General features: G+C 34.8%; 1 protein-coding gene across 1 annotated transcript in view; it reads left to right on the forward strand.

The window, feature by feature from the left end:
• HSPA4L (heat shock protein family A (Hsp70) member 4 like) overlaps positions 1-19,809 on the forward strand; it is a 57,151-nt gene that overhangs the window by 14,576 nt on the left and 22,766 nt on the right. The window contains exons 4-12 of the mRNA XM_028519355.2: positions 2,049-2,171; positions 7,354-7,453; positions 7,927-8,060; positions 9,905-10,149; positions 10,274-10,350; positions 11,433-11,584; positions 12,038-12,144; positions 14,317-14,450; positions 16,325-16,524. Of these exons, the coding sequence (XP_028375156.1) occupies positions 2,049-2,171; positions 7,354-7,453; positions 7,927-8,060; positions 9,905-10,149; positions 10,274-10,350; positions 11,433-11,584; positions 12,038-12,144; positions 14,317-14,450; positions 16,325-16,524 (1,272 nt within the window). The remainder of the gene's footprint in view (positions 1-2,048; positions 2,172-7,353; positions 7,454-7,926; positions 8,061-9,904; positions 10,150-10,273; positions 10,351-11,432; positions 11,585-12,037; positions 12,145-14,316; positions 14,451-16,324; positions 16,525-19,809) is intronic.

Raw genomic sequence — 19,809 nt, forward strand, 5'->3', positions numbered from 1 at the left:
AGCAGGGAGTGGGGTGGGGTGGGGTGGGCCGGGCAGAGGAGGGGAAACGGGGAAAATTGGGTCAACTGTAATAGAATAATAATAAAATATTTAATAAAAGTTTAGAATAAGTAAAATAAAGAAGACACCACAAGAAGTTAAAGACAAAGACAAAATGTGAAGCCAATATTTTAGGTGACATTTGTGAGTCAAGGGTTGCTGACCAGGAAGTTAGGTGGCTTATAATAGCAACAATTGAGATAAAGAATAATATCCAAATATTTCTGGTTATTGACCACATGAAGCAGTTTTATTTACAACAATTTAAATTCTTTTGCTTTTTTTCTTTAAAAGGAAAATTAAAACTTGTGCTTTGTAAAGTAGTTTGAGAAAAACAGAGTAAGATTTTTTTGAGAAGGCCAAACCTAATTTTTGAGTGATACAATTTTTATGCAGTCATAGTGATTGCATGTAAGAGGCTTTGAAAATATCAATCAGTCCTGTGTTGAACAGTTTCCTCATCTTTTGAAGATTGCAGATCTTTAGAATTTGGTATCTAATCATTTTATCCATTTTTTGATACTTGTTTGGGTATACTTTCATGTTTATTTCATCCAAGTTTACATTCTTATAAAAAAATACAAGCCCTGGCTGGCGTAGCTCAGTGGATTGAGCGCGGGCTGGGAACCAAAGTGTCCCAGGTTCGATTCCCAGCCAGGGTACATTCCTGGGTTGCAGGCCATAACCCCCAGCAACCGCACATTGATGTTTCTCTCTCTCTCTCTATCTCCCTCCCTTCCCTCTCTAAAAATAAATAAATAAAATAAAATAAATTAAAAAAAAATACAGTATTATTATGCCTCCTATAATCAGACCAATGCCATAGTATTTGATTTTCTTCCCTGATATTGATATCCTCACACATTTATTGATTTTATGTAATACTTAGTGTTGAACTTGCTTTTAAATTGATTAAATGGATATCAATTTTAGGTCTGTTTCAAAGTAAATTTTACATGATTTTATACACATATTTATACACATCTATAAACATATTGTGCTGCTTGCGACAGAAGTTCTTTAAAGCACTTTCAGATTTTAGTGTTGTAGAAAAAAAATTTATTCACTCCACTGGAGTTACGTAGGTAAAAAGACATTGCCTTTTTGTCAGCAAATAAAATGTAGTCATTATATGGGTTCTAAGGTTACTTTGTATTGCTTATAAATTTTGTGGTTGTCATTATAAAAGGGTTTGATTACTTGAGTAAGCACAGGTTCCACTATTCCTTGGCCAAGAAGCACCGTAAACTTTTATTTTACGTGCTTAAATGCAACCTAGTCGTAAACCTGTGTATAAGATGAAATAGTTATCTGGTTAAAAATAACTTGCAAATTTAATCTGTACATCTGTAATGTTTAATACATAATTATCTCCAGAAAGTTAGGAGTAATGCATATTTTTAAATGGAAATTTTCTTTTTTTTCCCCTTAATGCTCTTACTTCCTTTCTCAAAATCATATGACTAAAACTTTCATTTTAAACCCAGGAAGAGTTATAATTTTCAAAAGAAAGATTATTTGATCTTTTTTCTTTGTTGTTATCTAGGGAACTGAATGATAAAAAATAGCTTTTCAGGGCGGTGGAGGTCTAGAGCAGGCAAAGACGCTTTTGAAAATAATTTGCTTGTGATACTATGTTAGACACGGAGACTCCAGAACTCAGAGGTTTCAGTACTAAAACAGTCCTTTGGGGCTGTAACTTCCTTGAGCAAGGACTTTGCCTTTCTCACTGTTGTTTATCCATCATCGTGTATAGAGTAGATTTTTACAGAATATTTGTTGGATGAATAAATGACTCAAGAAAAGTCGTAGCTTTTGGCCCTGGCTGGTGTGGCTGGGTGGGCTGAGCACTGGCCTGCAAACGGAAAGGCCACTGGTTTGATTCCCAGACAGGGCACTTGCTGATCTCACACATCAGTGTTTCTCTCCCTCTCTTTTGCCCTCCCTTCCCCCTTCTCTAAAAATAAATAGATAAAATCTTTTTTAAAAATCTCAATGTTTGGTTTTAGGTGCGGTACCTGGAAGAAGAGAGACCTTTTGCTATTGAGCAAGTTACTGGAATGCTGTTGGCCAAGCTTAAAGAGACTTCAGAAAATGCTTTGAAGAAACCAGTGGCTGACTGTGTGATTTCAGTGAGTTTTACTTCAGTAACGAATACTCTCGGATCATAGTTTTCAGTGCACAGTAGTCCTTTCTTATCTACGTGTGTTGAGTTCCAAGTCCCCTGGTGGATGCCTAAAACCATGATAGTACCAAACCCCATATCTGCACTATGTTTTTTACTACATGCTCATACCGTTAAGTCTTAAAGGATGCACTTCACAGCTTCTCTTTGGCATGTTCAAATTGCCAGCATTACTGCTCTTGCACTTTGGGGCCATTATTAAGTAAAATAAGGGTGACTTGAGCACAGGCACTGTGATACCGACCACAACAGTAGATCTGATAACCGAGGCGGCTTCCCCAGTGGTCCACAGGCCGGTCGTACGTACAGTGCAGGTGCTCAAGACAAAGTGACAATTTCCCCCGAGGCAGGACAGAGCGGGATGATGCTAGACTGCATCACCTACTCAGAACAGTGTACAATTTAAAACTTATGAATTGTTTATTACTGGGATTTTTTTATTTACTATTTTTCAGACCTCAGTTGACTATAGGTAACTGAAACTGTGGAAAGCAAAACCGTGGATCAGGGAGGCCTAATTATATTAATGTTACATTAAAATATCTTTCTTCCTTCCTCTTTATTCATTCTGCCCTTATCCAATAAAGATGACCTAAATTAGGGGGAAGGGTGGAAGGAAAATGGAGACAACTGTACTTGAACAACAATAAAAACAATGTGAGAAAAATAGAAAAAAATAACCTAAATCAATTTTTACTTTTCATTGAAAAGAAATTACTTTATTTGATAAAATTCAGGATAACCACCAAAAGCTGATGTGATCATCAGAGAATCTTTAAAAAATGTATGCAGTTAGTGACTGCTGTAACCTCTACTTACCCCTAAGCATCTTTCCAGGGAGCATGGAACTGCCCAGCTCTAAGGGCTATTAGCATTTTATGGCAAAGTCGAAAAGTCCCATCTGGGACTTTGAGATTGTGTTCATTGCATATCAGTTGGAAAAGACCTTTCTTTTAACATATATTTAACATATACAGTATTTTCAGAAGTTTTGACATGCATACACCTGTGAAACCATCATTACTATCAATGTAATAAATATTCATCACCACCCAAAATTCCCTTATGCTTTTTAAAAATAAAAATTGTACATACAGTACACAATGTGATGCTTTGATCTACATATACATAGTGAAATGATTAGTGTAGTCAAGGTAATTAATATATCCATCGCCTCATATACTTACCCTTTATTTATTTACTTATTTATTTGTGATGAGAACACCTGATACCTATTTTCTTACAAAATTTTCAGGATACAATATTATTAACTATAAACTCCATGCTGTACCTTAGATTCCTAGAACTTATTCATTCATATAACTGAAACTTGGTACCATGGGCTAATATCTTGCCATTTCCTCACCTCCCTGCCCCGGGGAACCACCGTTCTACTCTCTGCTCCTATGAATTCAACTTCTGTAGATTCTACATATACACGATAAATCATGCAGTATTTTCAGAAAGAAAAGATATTTCTTTAAGGAATCTTGACAAAACAATTATTTTATCTTATCTCCTGAGATCCCATTATATATTGATAATTAGCTTTTAAGTTATGTGTTGTTACCTAAATGTAAATATATTTCTAATATTATTAGACTTGACTGTGTGAGTGCAAGAGCCTTATGTCCCTAGAAAAATAGAATCAGATTATGAACTCTTCAGTGAATTTAGTAGTTAGATTTCTTTCATAGATATTTGGAACTTTTTGAATTAGAAATATTAAAGCTTAGTAGTTTGTTTTCTAGCCATATAGTAATAGTACATAATGGTTTACCATTGGCCAGGTACTATTGTAGGCATTACTGTATATTGACCCATTTGATTCTCAGAACTTCACTAAGAGGTGTAGGATATTATTAACCCCAGTTTCATAGATTAAAAGCCTGAGACACAGAGAAGTTCAATAACTCGTCCAAAATTTACACAGTGGTCAAAACAGAAGTCAACCCTGATGGTTCTTTCCCAGATGAGCTCATAAATCTGCCATTGCACTGCCACTTGAAACTGTATGTCAGAATGGTAAATTTTAAAATCCTTTTTAAATTCAAATCTATTCCAATTTATTTAGTTTTTTTTTGGTTTACTTTCATGTCAGAAATTAGTGCTAGCAAAGAGCATTATAAATTTCTTGGCCATTATTAACTTTGTAGTTAGTGCAATAGACACATTGTGAGCTATACAAGGGGAAGTATTTTCTCTGTTTTATGCATTACTATATTCCTAGTGGCTATAAGAAAGTACTGATACGTAAGTGCTCCATGAGTATTAAACAAACCATACATATAATTTAGTATTTGTCAGAAGGATAGTACCAAAATCAGGATAAACAAGCTTATCAAAATTCAAGTTCTCTCTGGTTTTTAACATCTGTTAAATTTCTAGTTTCAAAAAGCAATGAAATTTGGAGTGTACTTATTCAGAACTTAAAATTGGAAGAGCCTTAAGTCATTTTGTACATAAATATACTTAATTAGCTTTGTAGAAAGCTGTTCGTAGACCAGATCATAGTGCTTCTTAGTTTAATAGAACCAAGTGTATGTAAATATTAATTGTAAGTTTAAACCTGAATTTTATTTTTAATAGAAATATATTGAATGTGTTTTGGTGATCTTAAAAGAACCATGCTCATCATAAGTCCCCTGAAATCTAATTCCCCTCTCCTTTTGAAGTACAACATTTTGGCATTATATTCTTCTGGTAGCATATATATACACACCAAAAAATTTGTGTTATGCATGCCTTTTTTCCAAAAGTATTAGAGATACTATTCCATGACAGTTAATTTCTACTTGATTCTTTCTAAAAGCTACATAGGATTCCATTAAATAGGTATACCATAATATATTTAATCTTATTTTAACATATCCTTTGGTTTTTACTTTTTCATTATTAAAGATGAACATAAATATATTTTTTCATAGGTCAGACCAGCATAAAAATCCTGGATTTTGGAAATCCTGGATTATTATTCTATCTTTTTAAAGTATATTATTGATTATGCTATTACAGTTGTCCCTTTTTTTCCTCTCCTTTATCCTCCTCTGCCCTGTATCCCCCTTCCCTCCAGCATTCCCCCACCTTAGTTCATGTCCATGGGTCGTGCATACAAGTTCTTTGGCTTCTCCATTTCCCGTACTGTTCTTAACCCCCCCCGTCTATTTTGTGTTTATCAGTTATGCTTTATGTTCCCTGTAACATTTCCCTCGTTCTGCCCTACACCCGCCCTGCTGTTAACTCCCCAGGTGACCTCCATTTCTGTGATTCTGTTCCTGTTCTAGTTTTTTGAGTTTTTGTTTCTGTCTTTCAGGTTCAGTTGTTGATAGTTGTGAGTTTATTGTCATTTTACTGTTCATAGTTTCTGATCCTCTATTTCTTAGATAGAAATAGATGTTAATGTCCCTTTAACATTTCACGTAATAAGAAGTTGGTAACGATCAACTCCTTTAACTTGACCTTATCTGGGAAGCACTTTATCTGCCCTTCCATTCTAAATGATAGCTTTGCTGGATAGAGTAATCTCGGATGTAGGTCCTTGCCTTTGGTGACTTCGAATACTTCTTTCCAGACCCTTCTTGTCTGTAAGGTTCTTTTGAGAAATCAACTGATAGGTAGGAAATCCTTTGTAGGTAACTATCTCCTTTTTTCTTGCTGCTTTTAAGATTCTCTCTTTATTTTTAATCTTGGATGATTTAATTATGATGTGTCTTTGTGTGTTTCTTCTTGGATGCAACTTCTTTGGGACTCTCTGAGTGTCCTGGACTTGCGTGTCTAGTTCCTTTGCCAGAATGGAGAAGTTCTCCTTCATTATTTTTTCAAATAAGTTTTCAATTTCTTGCTCTTCCTCTTGTCCTTCTGGCATCCCTATGATTCAGATGTTGGAACTTTTAAAGTTGTCCTGGAGGTTCCTAAGCCTCTCCTCATTTTTTTGAATTCTTGTTTCTTCATTCTGTTCTAGTTAAATGTTTATTTCTTCCTTTTGTTCCACATCATTGATTTGAGTCCCAGTTTCTTTCCCTTCACTGTTGGTTCCCTGTATATTTTTCTTTATTTCACTTTGCATAGCCTTCACTTTTTCCTCTATTTTATGACCATATTCAATCATTTCTGTGAACATCCTGATTACCAGTGTTTTGAACTCTGCATCTGATAGATTGGCTATCTTTTCATTGCTTAGTTGTATTTTTTCTGGAGCTTTGATCTGTTCTTCCATTTAGGCCATATTTTTTTTGTCTCGGTGTGCTTGTTACTTAGTAAGTGGCAGAGCCTTAGATATTTTCCAGGGTAAGACCACCCAGCTGTGGCACTGTATGTGGGGGAGGGGTCCGAGAGGAAACAATGCCACTTGCTCAGCTCTCAGCCAGCTTTCAGTTACTTCCCCTGATACCCAAATGCAAATTAGGCCCTCTGGTGCTGATTCCCTGGTGGATGGGCTTGTGTACCTTCTAGGACACTGTGGATCCCTCCAAAGGACTCTCCTGTGAGGCTGGGAGTTTCTCTCACTGCCACAACCCCCACAGGTTTTTATAGCCAGAGGTTTTGAGGCTTTATTTCCCCATGCTGGAGCCCTGGGTTGTGTGGTGTGTTCCTTCTGGTTTATCCACACACAAATATGTGACAACGGGCCCACCAGCTGCCTCCTCACCCACCACGTCCCTTGCCTTGCCGTGTCCTCTCCACTCGGCTGCCCGTCTCTGCCCCTCCTACCAATCTAAGTGAATGTTTCTTCTTTAACTCCTTGGTTGTCAGAATTCCATACAGTTTGATTTTCTGGCTGTTCTGGTTGTTTTTTGTTTTTAAATTGGTGGTTGTCCTCCTTTGGGTTGGGCTAGGAAGCAAAGCATATGTGCCTACACCTCCATCTAGGTCGGGAGTCCTTACTCCATATTATTAATTGCTTTAAATTTGTGTTTTTACTTTATGTCAACATTTTATAGGTTAACATTTCATGGTATAGAAATGATAAACTTAAAAAAAAAAGAGTGTGTTTTCTCATTTATTTAATTAAAACACCATTCTTTGCCTTAAACTGTACACAAGTTTTAGTGTGATTTTTCATTTTTTGGCTGATGAAACGTGTGAGCAAACTATATCAAATTAATACAGTAATCATTCTTAAATACCAGATTCCAAGCTTTTTCACGGATGCTGAGAGACGATCCGTCATGGCCGCAGCCCAGGTTGCAGGTTTAAATTGCTTAAGATTAATGAATGAAACTACTGCAGGTGAGCACTTTGCAGTTTGAAATCACTGTTAGAAAAATACTCTTACAGTATTTTTATAACTAATGCAAAGCATTCATTTTTAACTATTATGTACTCATTCTTGTAAGCTTGTCATTTTGGAGTACCACACTTTGCAGAAGTTATACGTTTCTTACATTGGCTGTAAGGATCACTAATGTAGAGTTACAGATAGGTAATGAAAAAGTTAAATTAAAAACATGAAGGAAGTTATGAAAAGTTAGGTTACTTTGAAATTAATTGTGTTCTACTCTGTATTATTTTTTCTTTTTAACTAAATGTATTGGAATGATATTGGTAAATAGGATAATGTAAACTTTAAGTGTACATTTTTATGATATGTGAGCTGTACATGTACTCTACTGAGTATTAAAGTGTTCAGCATTAATGTGATTTATCTGTTTTCCACATGATGGCTATGCTGGAATTAACCTATTTTTTTTGTTCTTACATAGTTGCGCTAGCATATGGAATTTATAAACAGGATCTTCCCGCATTAGATGAGAAACCAAGAAATGTAGCATTTATTGATATGGGACATTCTGCCTACCAAGTCTCAGTTTGTGCTTTTAACAAAGGAAAACTTAAAGTGAGTAAATAAATGATTTTCAGTATTTTACTTTTATGGTTCAGAGCATATAAGACTATATAGAAGACTTTAATGCCTGGGTTTAAATCCTGGCTTTGCTACATAAAAACTGTGACCTTGAACAACTACTTAACCTCCCTAAACCTTAAGTTTCTCATCTGGGGCTAATATAAGAAACGATCTCAGAACTTTTTAGGACAAAATGAGTTAACATATATAAAATGCTTAGAATGTCTCATAGTAGATACTATAATATGTGTTAGCTATTTATATTGTTGGTGTTACATCAGCTATCATGGAGTGTTAATTTATATATTCATCTTTAAATATACTTAGGAAACATTTTAGAAAATGATTCTGTTGTTTTTAGAAACCTTTGCATCTGGGAGTCCTGATGAAAATGTTCTACAGTGTGACATCATTTACTTCTATGTGCTTATCTTCTTGTAGTTTGTATTTGATTTTATATTCGTTTTTACATTGATTGTCTTATCAAGAGGTACACATTCTCTCTCTCCGTTGTGCACATGTGTAGAATTTACGTAGATGATGAGTTGTTTTGGGTGATCCAACACCTTTTAGAGCCTTTTGTCTTACAGTTTATATTAATATAACATTCTTGTAATCAGAAAAGTAAGTGGAGATGACTCCCATGAATGTGGGGTAGATTTCGGTAAATTGGTTTAATCCTTGGTAGTTAGTCTTGCATTTTAACTTAAGGAAAATTAAAAGTGAGCTTCAGGTGAGCTTCACTTCCGTGCTGTGGATGGGGGGAAGGGAGGAGACAGGAGGCGGAGCTCAGGTGAGCTTTGCTGCTGGTTCCTAAGTGGTACCTGTCCACCGCCTGGGAGTTGGGGACCTTTGCTTTAGAGTGATCCATAATTTGTAGATCATAGAAACGTTGGAACATTTGATAGAAGCTATGGTCCTCTCTCCAAAAGGATGCACACTAACTGCATACAAGCATAGTTTTGCATTTCATTTTGTATAATACTAGACCTTGTGAGAAGTCTGTGGGAAGACCTTCCAATCAGATTATACTCACGTACAACCATCATGTTTACCACCATTCCACCACCCATCCTTGTGGAAAAAAGCAGACAAAACACACAAACAGTGGGATTTTTTTAGTAGTCACTTTTGTAAGTAGTCATTTCTGGCCTCTTCCCTGGAGAGCGAGATTAGATGTCTTGGTCCTATGATTTCTGGAGCTCGAGTGTTAAAGTTTGTGACTTCTCTATTCCTGTTCCACCCAGTTGCTAGCTAGGGTTTATTGCTCAACAAGCTTACCATATCTAATCCTTGTCTCTTTTCCTCACACTTGGCTCTTCTCTTTTTGGCCTCTCATGTATTATTTCGTTTGTTCTGTATTTTTATAAAAATAGGTTAGTTTTTTTTAAATAATTGAAGGCCTAATCCCTGGTCTATAAATTGACGAGTTATACTATAGTATTTTAGATTTAATCCTTGGATCAAGTTTTTGGCTGCCTTGTTTTTGGTTACATGCTTAGGACTATTTCTTGGTTCTGTTAAACTTGTTTTTTGGCCTTCAGTGCTATTGTAGAATCAGAGGATGTGTAGAGGTAAAGTTTTAAGTTATAACTCAATTATTTCAGAACTGGAATTATTCTTAAATTATATGTTGATCTGTAACCTAAAGCAGCTTAATTCAGAGTGAGTAAATATGTTGGCTAATATAAATTATAATAAATATAAGTGATTTCAAAATTGGCACTTGTGTGATTTTTGACAAGTTGGCTTTAATTTTGTTTTTAAGAGGTTTGTTTGTTTGTTTGAAAGCATCTATTTTTCTGAAAATTCATTTCTGGCTTTCAATTAAACAGGTCTTGGCTACTACCTTTGATCCATATTTGGGTGGCAGGAACTTTGATGAGGCTTTAGTAGACTACTTCTGTGATGAGTTCAAGACCAAATATAAGATATATGTGAAAGAGAACTCTCGGGCCTTGTTGCGTTTATATCAGGAATGTGAAAAACTAAAGAAGCTGATGAGTGCGAATGCATCAGATCTTCCGCTGAACATTGAGTGTTTCATGAATGACCTTGATGTTTCTAGTAAAATGAACAGGTACCGTGTATGTTTTCAGTTGGAAAAGTGTTTGCTCGTTTTATGATGTTAGATTCTGTTATTTGAGAAGATGGGCTCAATTTTTAGATCTCAAAATGATGAATTTCATTTCATTTTCCCACAGGGCCCAATTTGAGCAGTTATGTGCTCCCCTCTTTGCCAGAGTGGAACCACCATTGAAAGCAGTAATGGAACAAGCTAGTAAGTGGAGATCATTAGACCAACCATCAAAACTGTAGCACGGCATTATTCACATGAGTCATATAGGACCGCGATTTTCTTTCTTGCACTATTTTATTGAATTTATTGGGGTGACAGTGTTTAACAAAACTATACAGGTGTCAGGTGCACGATTCCACAACACATCACCTGTACACTGTATGGGGTGTTCACCATCCGAGGTCAAGTCTCCGCTCACCCCCACTTACTCCTCCCCACCTTCCCCCACCACAGGCACTGGGCTGTGGACCTGGGGCAGCGATTTTCAGTCATTGTGCTCGAGAGTTTTCAACACTTGCAATACTATTTTGTCAAAGGCACCTCTTTTCTCTGAGATTGTCAAAGAAAAAAATGACAATGGCCAACATAACAATAGCTTTCTGTATAGTTTAGTAATTAATTTGTACGTGCCACAAAATGAAAAATGTTGAAAATTGCTGGTGCAGGAAATGGTAAAAACTATAAAACTTAATGTGTTGTTTTAAGATTTGTCTCTCATTTCAGAAGAGGGGATTATAACTCTTTATTCTTAAAAGTACGGCACTGGAAATCTAGGGTTTTAAGAACTACTGGCTTATTTTATTGTTTACATCATAAAACTAATGCTAGTAAAATCGGAGGTGTTTAGAAGATTCTAAGAATGAAAATGAAGTAGAAATGGGGACATGATTGCTTTTTGTTCAAGTTTTTGTTAACTAATGAAAAGTAGCTTCTGTAGAAAAAAATTTTTAAATTGAAAACTATTTCCAAGGAAAGAAGTGTATTTTGTCCTTTAAAAATATTACTTTCTGTAGGGATTTTTGAGGTGGAAGTTAGAACATTGAAGGGCTCTGGAGAGTCACTTAAAGCCCATGAGGTGCTTGTCCTTATTGCCACTCTGCCACCGGGACCAAGTGCAGTGCCCAGCACATAGATAATTGGTATTTATTAAATCTCACCTTTTATTCTTATTTTGAGCAAATGAAAAGATCCACTTTGTAAAAAAGTACTTTGCAAGTTCAACTTCTCACATTGTCTTAAAATATTATCTTATTTTTCTCAGTTAAAAACATTTTGTTTTCCAGACTTACAACGTGAAGACATAAGTAGTATAGAAATTGTAGGGGGAGCAACGCGAATTCCTGCAGTGAAGGAACAAATTACTAAATTCTTCCTTAAAGACATAAGCACCACGTTAAATGCTGATGAAGCTGTTGCAAGAGGATGTGCATTACAGGTATGGTTATTAGTCTCTTTTTAATATATATTTTACTGGAAACATGGTGATAGGCCTAAGGAGTTTGAATATTATCTGTTCTAACCATTTATAAAAAGGCTAAAAGTAAATTGAAATTATTCTTGAAAAGTAAGTCTTATGTCTTTCCTTTGTATATTTTTAAACTATCATAAGACAATATGTCTCTATAACTCTACTGAAAGAACATTTTTATTTCTGTGAAATTATTCCCCTTTAAAACTCTTTTTTTTGATATTTTAAAATATATTAATTTTTGTAAGGTCATAGAAAGAGTACTCTGACACTTTTAAATTTTAACTAGTTATCTTTTAACGGTAATTTTTAAAGTGTAACAATTTTATTATAGGGACTTTGTGAAGCAATTTAATCAAGGGTAACCTAGGGCATATTTTGTGTGTGTTGATTTAATTATGGTGTACATCTTATTTGCAGTGTGCGATTCTCTCACCAGCATTTAAAGTGCGTGAGTTTTCCATAACGGACATTGTACCCTATTCAATCACACTAAGGTGGAAGACCTCTTTTGAAGATGGAACTGGGTGAGTTACTTTTTAAAGCTTTGGTTAGAGCTTGTCATAAATAACCAACTGAATCTACCTTCGTGAATTAAAGGAATTTACATTTTGTAAAGTTCTCAAACACATTACATGAAATCTAAGAAAAAATATAGAAATGATATATGATCTGTAAATCATAATGGTATAGTTTATAAAAGTAGAACATTCTCATTTTCTAATAAAAATCACAGCATAGAAATATAAAAATTAAAAAAACTGCATTTGCCATACCCCATCTTCTCCTTAGCCCATTTACAGAGTTAACCATTATTATCAGCTAAGTATATCTATCCAGTATTTTTTAATATCAAAGAACAAAAGCATGCGCTTTTTAATGCATACATTGATCATCTATGTATCTCCAGTGCAACTTGCTTTTTAAAATATGTTCTATATTACCTTTCCTCACCAACAGACAATAACTTTTTTCAACAACTTATGTGCCACAATTAATTTAACCAATACATTTTAAAGTCACATTCTTCCTGTTTTGAGCAGTGCTTTTAGAAACATCCTTGTTTAGTTATATTTGGTATATCTACGAGATAACTATGTAGGAGTGAAATTGAGCCAGAGTGTGACCTTATCTTAACTAATACTGCCAGATTATTCACTGAACTGATATGTCGGTTTATATTCCTATTAACAGTGCCTTAGATTAACCATTTTAGCTTATTTTCTCCTATACTTTTAAATTTAACATCCTAATAGTAAAACTATAGTACTATGGCATTATATTTGTATTTCTAACTATTGTAGACTATAATCCTTTCATACTTTCATTGAATTTATATTTTCTTTTCCATGAACTACCCAGGATTTAAATAGCTTGCTTCTCTATAAAAATAACTTCTTTTAAATACTATATTTTATTTTACTATTTTTCAGAAAGATGGCTTATACAATAAATTAAACCTTCATTTAGTTTGTTCTGTATAATATACTATATACTCATACATCCACACCCCCAAGAAATAGAAGTGTTTGCACAAATTTCAAAAACATGGATTATCAATCTGATCTGAATGTTTTACAGAACATTTAAATGGCATGCCTTTTATGTCAATATTGAGGCAAGAAATACTTTTTTAAAGCTAATTTCAGTTAAAGGTATAAGTGATCCAGAAAAAAAAATTACAAGAAAACATAGGAGAGTTAGATTGAAAATTAAATATATTGTAGTGACTACAATAAGAAAGTAGAAAGTAATGGTGGTAGATTCTTGAATACTTGGGCAGAGAAGAAAAGGTCCATGAATATGAAATTTTCAAATCTTGCATAATTAATAGGATGATGCTATGTATTAAAGAGTAAGTTTCTGGAACACTGTAAACAAGAGTTATAAACCTGTTACATTATTCAAGGATTAGGAATCACTTTGTAGGTTTTAAGATTTGTACTGGAAAGAAGAAAATTGTACAAATGACATTATTATATCAACTGAAAAAATTGAAATTTAGATTATAGATTAAAGTATCAGTGTAAATTTATAGAGGTGACAAGTTGCACTGTGGTTATATTGGAGAATATCTCTGTTAGGAAATACACATTGAAGTATTTAGGGGTAAAAGACCATAAATGTATCTAGCACCTTCAGTTCTTTCAGGAAAACAGTATACACACAGACAGTATACACTGAGATACATGTGCACTCGGATGATGGAACAAATGGGATGCACTGTTAACCGTAGCAGATCTGGTCAAAGATACATACAGGTGTTATCTGTCCTCTGTTTCTTTTTGCACCCTTCTGTGAGTTTGAAATTATTTCCAAATAAAGTTCCTTTTTAAATAAGTTAGAATAAAAAGGGTTAGATATGATGTGTATTTTGGAAACCAGTGGGTAGGATTTGGTCCTCAGATGTGAACAAAAAAATAATCCTTATATGTATAGGCCTTAAGGATATACCTATTCTCCGGTATCAATAATTATTTTCTTTTTTGTAGAATGATTACTATAACAGACATTCTAAAAACATTGAGCCATAAATCTGTCAGGTTTATAGTACAGTTGGTTTCTTTTTCTGTACATTTGTACATGGAGAGAAGTCTTTATAATTGCTGCTTATGAATTAATAATGAGATGGAGTCTGTAATTATTTTCATAAGCAACTTTCTTTTTGTTTTGAACTGAGTTTTCCCACTCCACTTTAGGGAATGTGAAGTATTCTGTAAGAACCATCCTGCCCCATTCTCAAAAGTCATTACTTTCCACAAGAAGGAACCATTTGAACTAGAAGCATTCTACACTAATATACATGAAGTGCCTTATCCTGATCCAAGAATTGGTAAGAGAACGCAAGAAAACAATTTCATAAATTTTTATTTTCATAAATAACATGGTAATATTTGAATCAAGGAAAAAATAAGTTGATATTTAAGCTAAGCGAGCACTGGATTTTAAAAGAAAGATATTCATACCTTTTTCTAAACATGTACTTTTTAGTGCTCAGAGTTCATTTCTGGTATATAGCAGCAGGTTTGTGTATTTTTAATTCATTTTGACATCTGTATTTAAATAAAATGCTCTGTAATTGGCCTGAAAGGTTTGGGTAAGGATTCTTTTTTATGGAAAAACTCTAAATCAGCAAGTTGAAATTGTGCTGCCACACGGATTACATATTCTGATTTTAAACTCAACCTCATTGTCAACAAATAAAATGAGTATCATTGAATTAATATGAAAGTGAGAATGGGAGACTGTAGTTGAGTAATCTTTTTAGTAGATACAAAACAAGCATGATTTTCTATCATTTAAAAGAGAAAGAATAATTTTTAAGTTGTAAGATTCTCTAGGTGCTTCTTTTATTGGCAGACTAGAAAGGGGACGATAAATATTTCAAGTACATTATTTATTTCTTTTAAATTTAATATACCTTTTTTCTTCTTTAAAAGATTTTATCAGTCTACTTTTAGAGAGAGCAGGGAGGGAGAAAGGGAGAGGAACATCCATCATTTGCCTCTCACACATCCCTGACTGAGGACCAGGCCGACAACCCAGGCGTGTGCTCTGACTGAGAATTGAACCCGTGACCCTTTTGGTTTGCAGGCCAGCACTCAGTCCACTGAGCCACACCAGCCAAGGCTCAAGTACATTATTTAAATCAGTAGATACAAATTATTGAAGGAGGTATTAGCTTGCTAGGGTTTCTGTAACAAAGTAACACAAACTGAGTGGCTTAAACAATAAAATTTGTCATACATTTTGGAGGGGAGAAGTCTGAAATCAGGGAGCTGGCAGGATTGCTTCCTTCTGAGAGCTGTGAGGGAAGGGTCCATTCTAGACCTCTCTCCTTGACACGTAATCAATGCCCATCTCATGTTCGCATGCCATTCTCACTGTATGTGTATCTGTCTCTAAATGAACATACCAGTCACTTGTTTAGAGCCTAGACTGATAATCTCATTTTAACTGGATTGACCTTTGTAAAGACCTTGTCTTTAAATCACCTTTTGAGGTACTGGACAGTAGGACTTCAGTGTATAAACGGGGTAGGGGCGGGGGAGGGACACAACTCAACCCACAACACAGATCAGCTAGATTGTTTACTACTCAAGTTTTTCTGCCTAGTATTCTCTCTCCACTATGGATATCATTATATATTTGAGATTTTTAAAAAATAAAACATTAGTAGATTTTTTGAAGCGAAAAATTCATATGACCTCTGTAGGTATTAGTGAGTTGATAACAGCAGTTTTGCTACAGGAAAAATTCAGAAAAGTTTAAAATTGCTTTATGAAATCACCAAGATGATTATGATTTTTCAAAGCTTGTAGCAAAAAGGAGTAATTTTATGTTTGGTTTTCAAGCCCAGAAATTGAATTTTGTTATAAGACAATATTATAAAACATACTTAAAAGTTACGTTGCTCTGAGTCAAATTGTCCTTGGTTAAAATCCCAGCTCTCCTTTTTCCTAGCATTGATGATTGATTTGGAGCAGGTTGCTTAACCTTTCTGAGTATTAATACCAAGTTTATTAAGGTATGAAAATGGTGATCTGGGGAAAATGCCTCTCCCACAATAATTAATCTGGAAGTGGTAATAATCACAGTTATTTGCCAGCATTGGAAAGATGATAGTCAAATTATTGAATTTAACAAATTAGTTAGAATGAGTTAGTCTGAGGCCCGTGTACTAACCAAAGCTCTTTTTTCTTTAAGGGAGCTTCACTATTCAGAATGTTTTTCCACAGTCTGATGGTGACAGCTCCAAAGTGAAGGTTAAAGTTCGCATTAACATCCATGGAATCTTCAGTGTGGCTAGTGCATCAGTCATTGAGAAGCAAAATGTAGAAGGGGATCACAGTGATGTTCCTATGGAGACAGAAACTTCTTTGAAGGATGAAACTAAAGATGATGTGGTATGTAGAAATTCTCTTTCAAGTTCCTCTAATAAAATATGCAGTATTCTAATCACTACTAGTACTTTAATAGTTGAAAACATTAACCACTCAGATTTTGCTCTGAAGTTCTGTGTTGGGAATCAGTATAAACTTTTAAATAAAAGCACTGAAGACTATTTCTATTTGAAATGCTGTACTCTCACATTGTAACAGACGTCATAGGCCCTGCATCTTTCATAGTGTTGTATGGAGCACATGCATTTGTGTGTTTGGAGTCATCTTTCTTCAATCCTCCTGCATTTCCATTAAAACCATGTACTCTGGCTAGCTTCTTCAGTTTACAATAAAACCAATTCAGAGTGGTAAGTCTTGAAATGTACACATGCATATTTTTAAATAAAAAAATATATGCTAGTAAAGAATTTTTCAGAGCTCAAGGGATGTCTGTGGCAGCTGAGCAGAAGACTGTTTTGTACATTCAGTAACGTTAAAATACATGTTTTTGACAGTTTCTTTATGAGAGAGTTTGTGACCCTAACACTGCATTTACTTTTGGTGTACTCTAGGTGGAGGAATCTCAGGAGAGCATGATTACATTCCATTACACAAAGTTTTTATCTTTTAATGTATACTCTTTGTGAGATTTTTTTCTCCAGTCTTAATTGGTTATCCCTGAATTTTTCATGTACTTGTGCATATTAAGAATGGATTTTTGGTGCTAAATGGGTGCCAGACTCATCAGGGTAATCACTTCGTAAGTTATATAAATGTCTAATCACTATGTTATACACTTGAAAATATAATACTGTATGTCAACTGTAAAAAATATAATGGATTTTACCTGGCTGGCGTAGCTCAGTGGATTGAGCACGGGCTGTGAACCAAAGCATCGCAGGTTTGATTCCCAGTCAGGGCACATGCCTGGGTTGCAGGCCATGGCCCCCAGTTGGGGCCACGTGAGAGGCAGCCACAAGTGATGTTTCTTTTTCTCTCTTTCTCCCTCCCTTCCCCTCTCTAAAAATAAATAAATAAAATCTTTAAAAAGAGAGAGAGTGAAAAAAACAGTCATATAAAAAAATAATGGATTTAAAAAATAAATTTCAAGACAATTTCATCCTTATTAAGGTTGTCTTTTGTCTGTTTCATTAATAATTACTGCAAAACCTTCCAGATTAGATCAGATTTCTACCACGACTCTTGAGAAGTACTGCATTTAAGGACCATGGCATTTTCTTTCATTCTTCCCATGTGTTATTTGCTGCTATGTCCTTCCTTACTTGAATTGAGAAGGAAATGCCCTAATGTGTTATGAAGATACAGTTTTTTACAAATTAACATAAGAATAATAGGTAAAAAGTTAATTTTCTTATAGTTCACAATTTTTGGCAGACATGTAAATTTATCCATTAAGATTAATTTTTACTAAAATTGAGAGCATACTGTGTATCTTCTAGAATGAGTTTTTTATAACCGTTTATTTCCTTCACTTTTTCTGCTGAGACTTTAGTTTTCTCTTTGTAAAGTTAGTGAATCCTGGGCACTAAAACAAGAATAGTGTGGCACCCATTTTTTGCTTCTATAGCATTTCTGATTCGTTGTTTCTTTTTAATGTACCTGAAATTTGGACGAGTCTTGCAAATGATGACTATATATTTACTGTTGCTAATGGCAATAATAATGACACTTCTCATCACCTGTGCAGTGTGAACTTAGTTGTTATTCCGAATGGCAGGAGTAGGCAATTGCAAACCCTTGGCATTTTAGTCAAGTTGTGTAAGGACTGACCATTCAAGGAAGGAATACAAGTTCTGGTGGTTGTATGAAAGCACCTACTGACTCCTGGTAAGGTGAAGAAAACACCATCATAAAACTTGTAGAGTAGCTGTCAGTAGTTCATAAGAAAATGAAATGAGGGATCCATACTGGAGCAATTTTTAAAACAAATGGTCTTTATGGCACACAGGACATTATTATATAGAAAAATACAGGCATTAACAACTGAACTGATTTAGAAACATTGGTTCTGAATGTGAAGCTTTAGAACTACCTTAGCCATTTTATTTGGTTAATTTTCCTTTAGGTATATAAATATGCACACAATAGAAGAGCTCTTTGAATAAGTATAAAGTAAAAATGCTAAGTGATAAAACATTTTGGCCATTTAATTGGCAGCATCTTTTTCTTAGTATTACATGAAATAGAGTTAATAATGTATTTGTATCTTTCTACATTACTACAACTCACCATTGTCACTTTTTTCACCTCTTCTCAGTCACAGAGCTGGAGAAACTGGAGAGCTGGAAGGGGGGGGAAGCTGAAATATCAGAAGTAATTGACCTTTTAACTACAAAGAATACTTCCAACTTGTTTTTCTCTTTGGCACAAATAAGCATTTATTCAAGATAGCCCTCTGAATATTCTGTATGTGCTTAACTCTAGATATATTAGAGGGGCTGAATTATGCTGATTCCTGAATTCCAAGCTTTCTTCTCTTTGGGAAGATGGTTGAGGATAAGATTAAGAAAACCAAAACAATGTAATACTTAGGGTTGTTTGCCAAGTGGAGAGTCCATTTTGGCAGTTTTATCTGGTTGCAAGTTTTTTCTTTCTTTTTTTTTTTTTAAGATTTTATTTATTTATTTTTAGAGCGGGAAGGGAGGCGGGGGGAGAGAGAGAGAGAGGGAGAGAGGGAGAGGGAGAGAAACATCAATGTGCGGTTGCTTGGGGGTTATGGCCTGCAACCCAGGAATGCACCCTGGCTGGGAATCGAACCTGGGACACTTTGGTTCCCAGCCTGCGCTCAATCCACTGAGCTACGCCAGCCAGGGCGCAAGTTTTTTCTTTTAGACACTAAAAACATTGTTTATGTTGTAATAATTCAGAGACAAATACTTGGACAATTTTGATGTATTTCCTTGAGTATTTTTCTACATTTGTAAGATATAGTTGAATTTATGTGAAACATAAAATGCGTATCTTTTCCCCACATTATTAACATTTTTCTTTTTTAATTTTTTGTGCTTTCACAGTTTTATTTCTTTTTTAAACATTTTTATTGTATTTTTCCATCACCACTTAAGCCCCTCCCCACATTGTCCGTGTCCATGAGTCCTTTTTCCTTTTTGCTTAATCCTTCCAACCCTTCACCCCCCACAATATCTGTCTGCCTGCTCTTTACCTATGAGTCCGTTCTTAGCTTCATTTCCTGTCTTCATGTCACATTTAATTGGGCTTTTTTAATTGTAAGTTTGCTTTTGTGAATTTGATTTGAAAATTTTCCATTTATTTTGCAGAGGGGTATTT

This window comes from Phyllostomus discolor, chromosome 8 (assembly GCF_004126475.2).
Source record: "Phyllostomus discolor isolate MPI-MPIP mPhyDis1 chromosome 8, mPhyDis1.pri.v3, whole genome shotgun sequence".
In the NCBI taxonomy this organism is placed as follows: Eukaryota; Metazoa; Chordata; class Mammalia; order Chiroptera; family Phyllostomidae; genus Phyllostomus; species Phyllostomus discolor.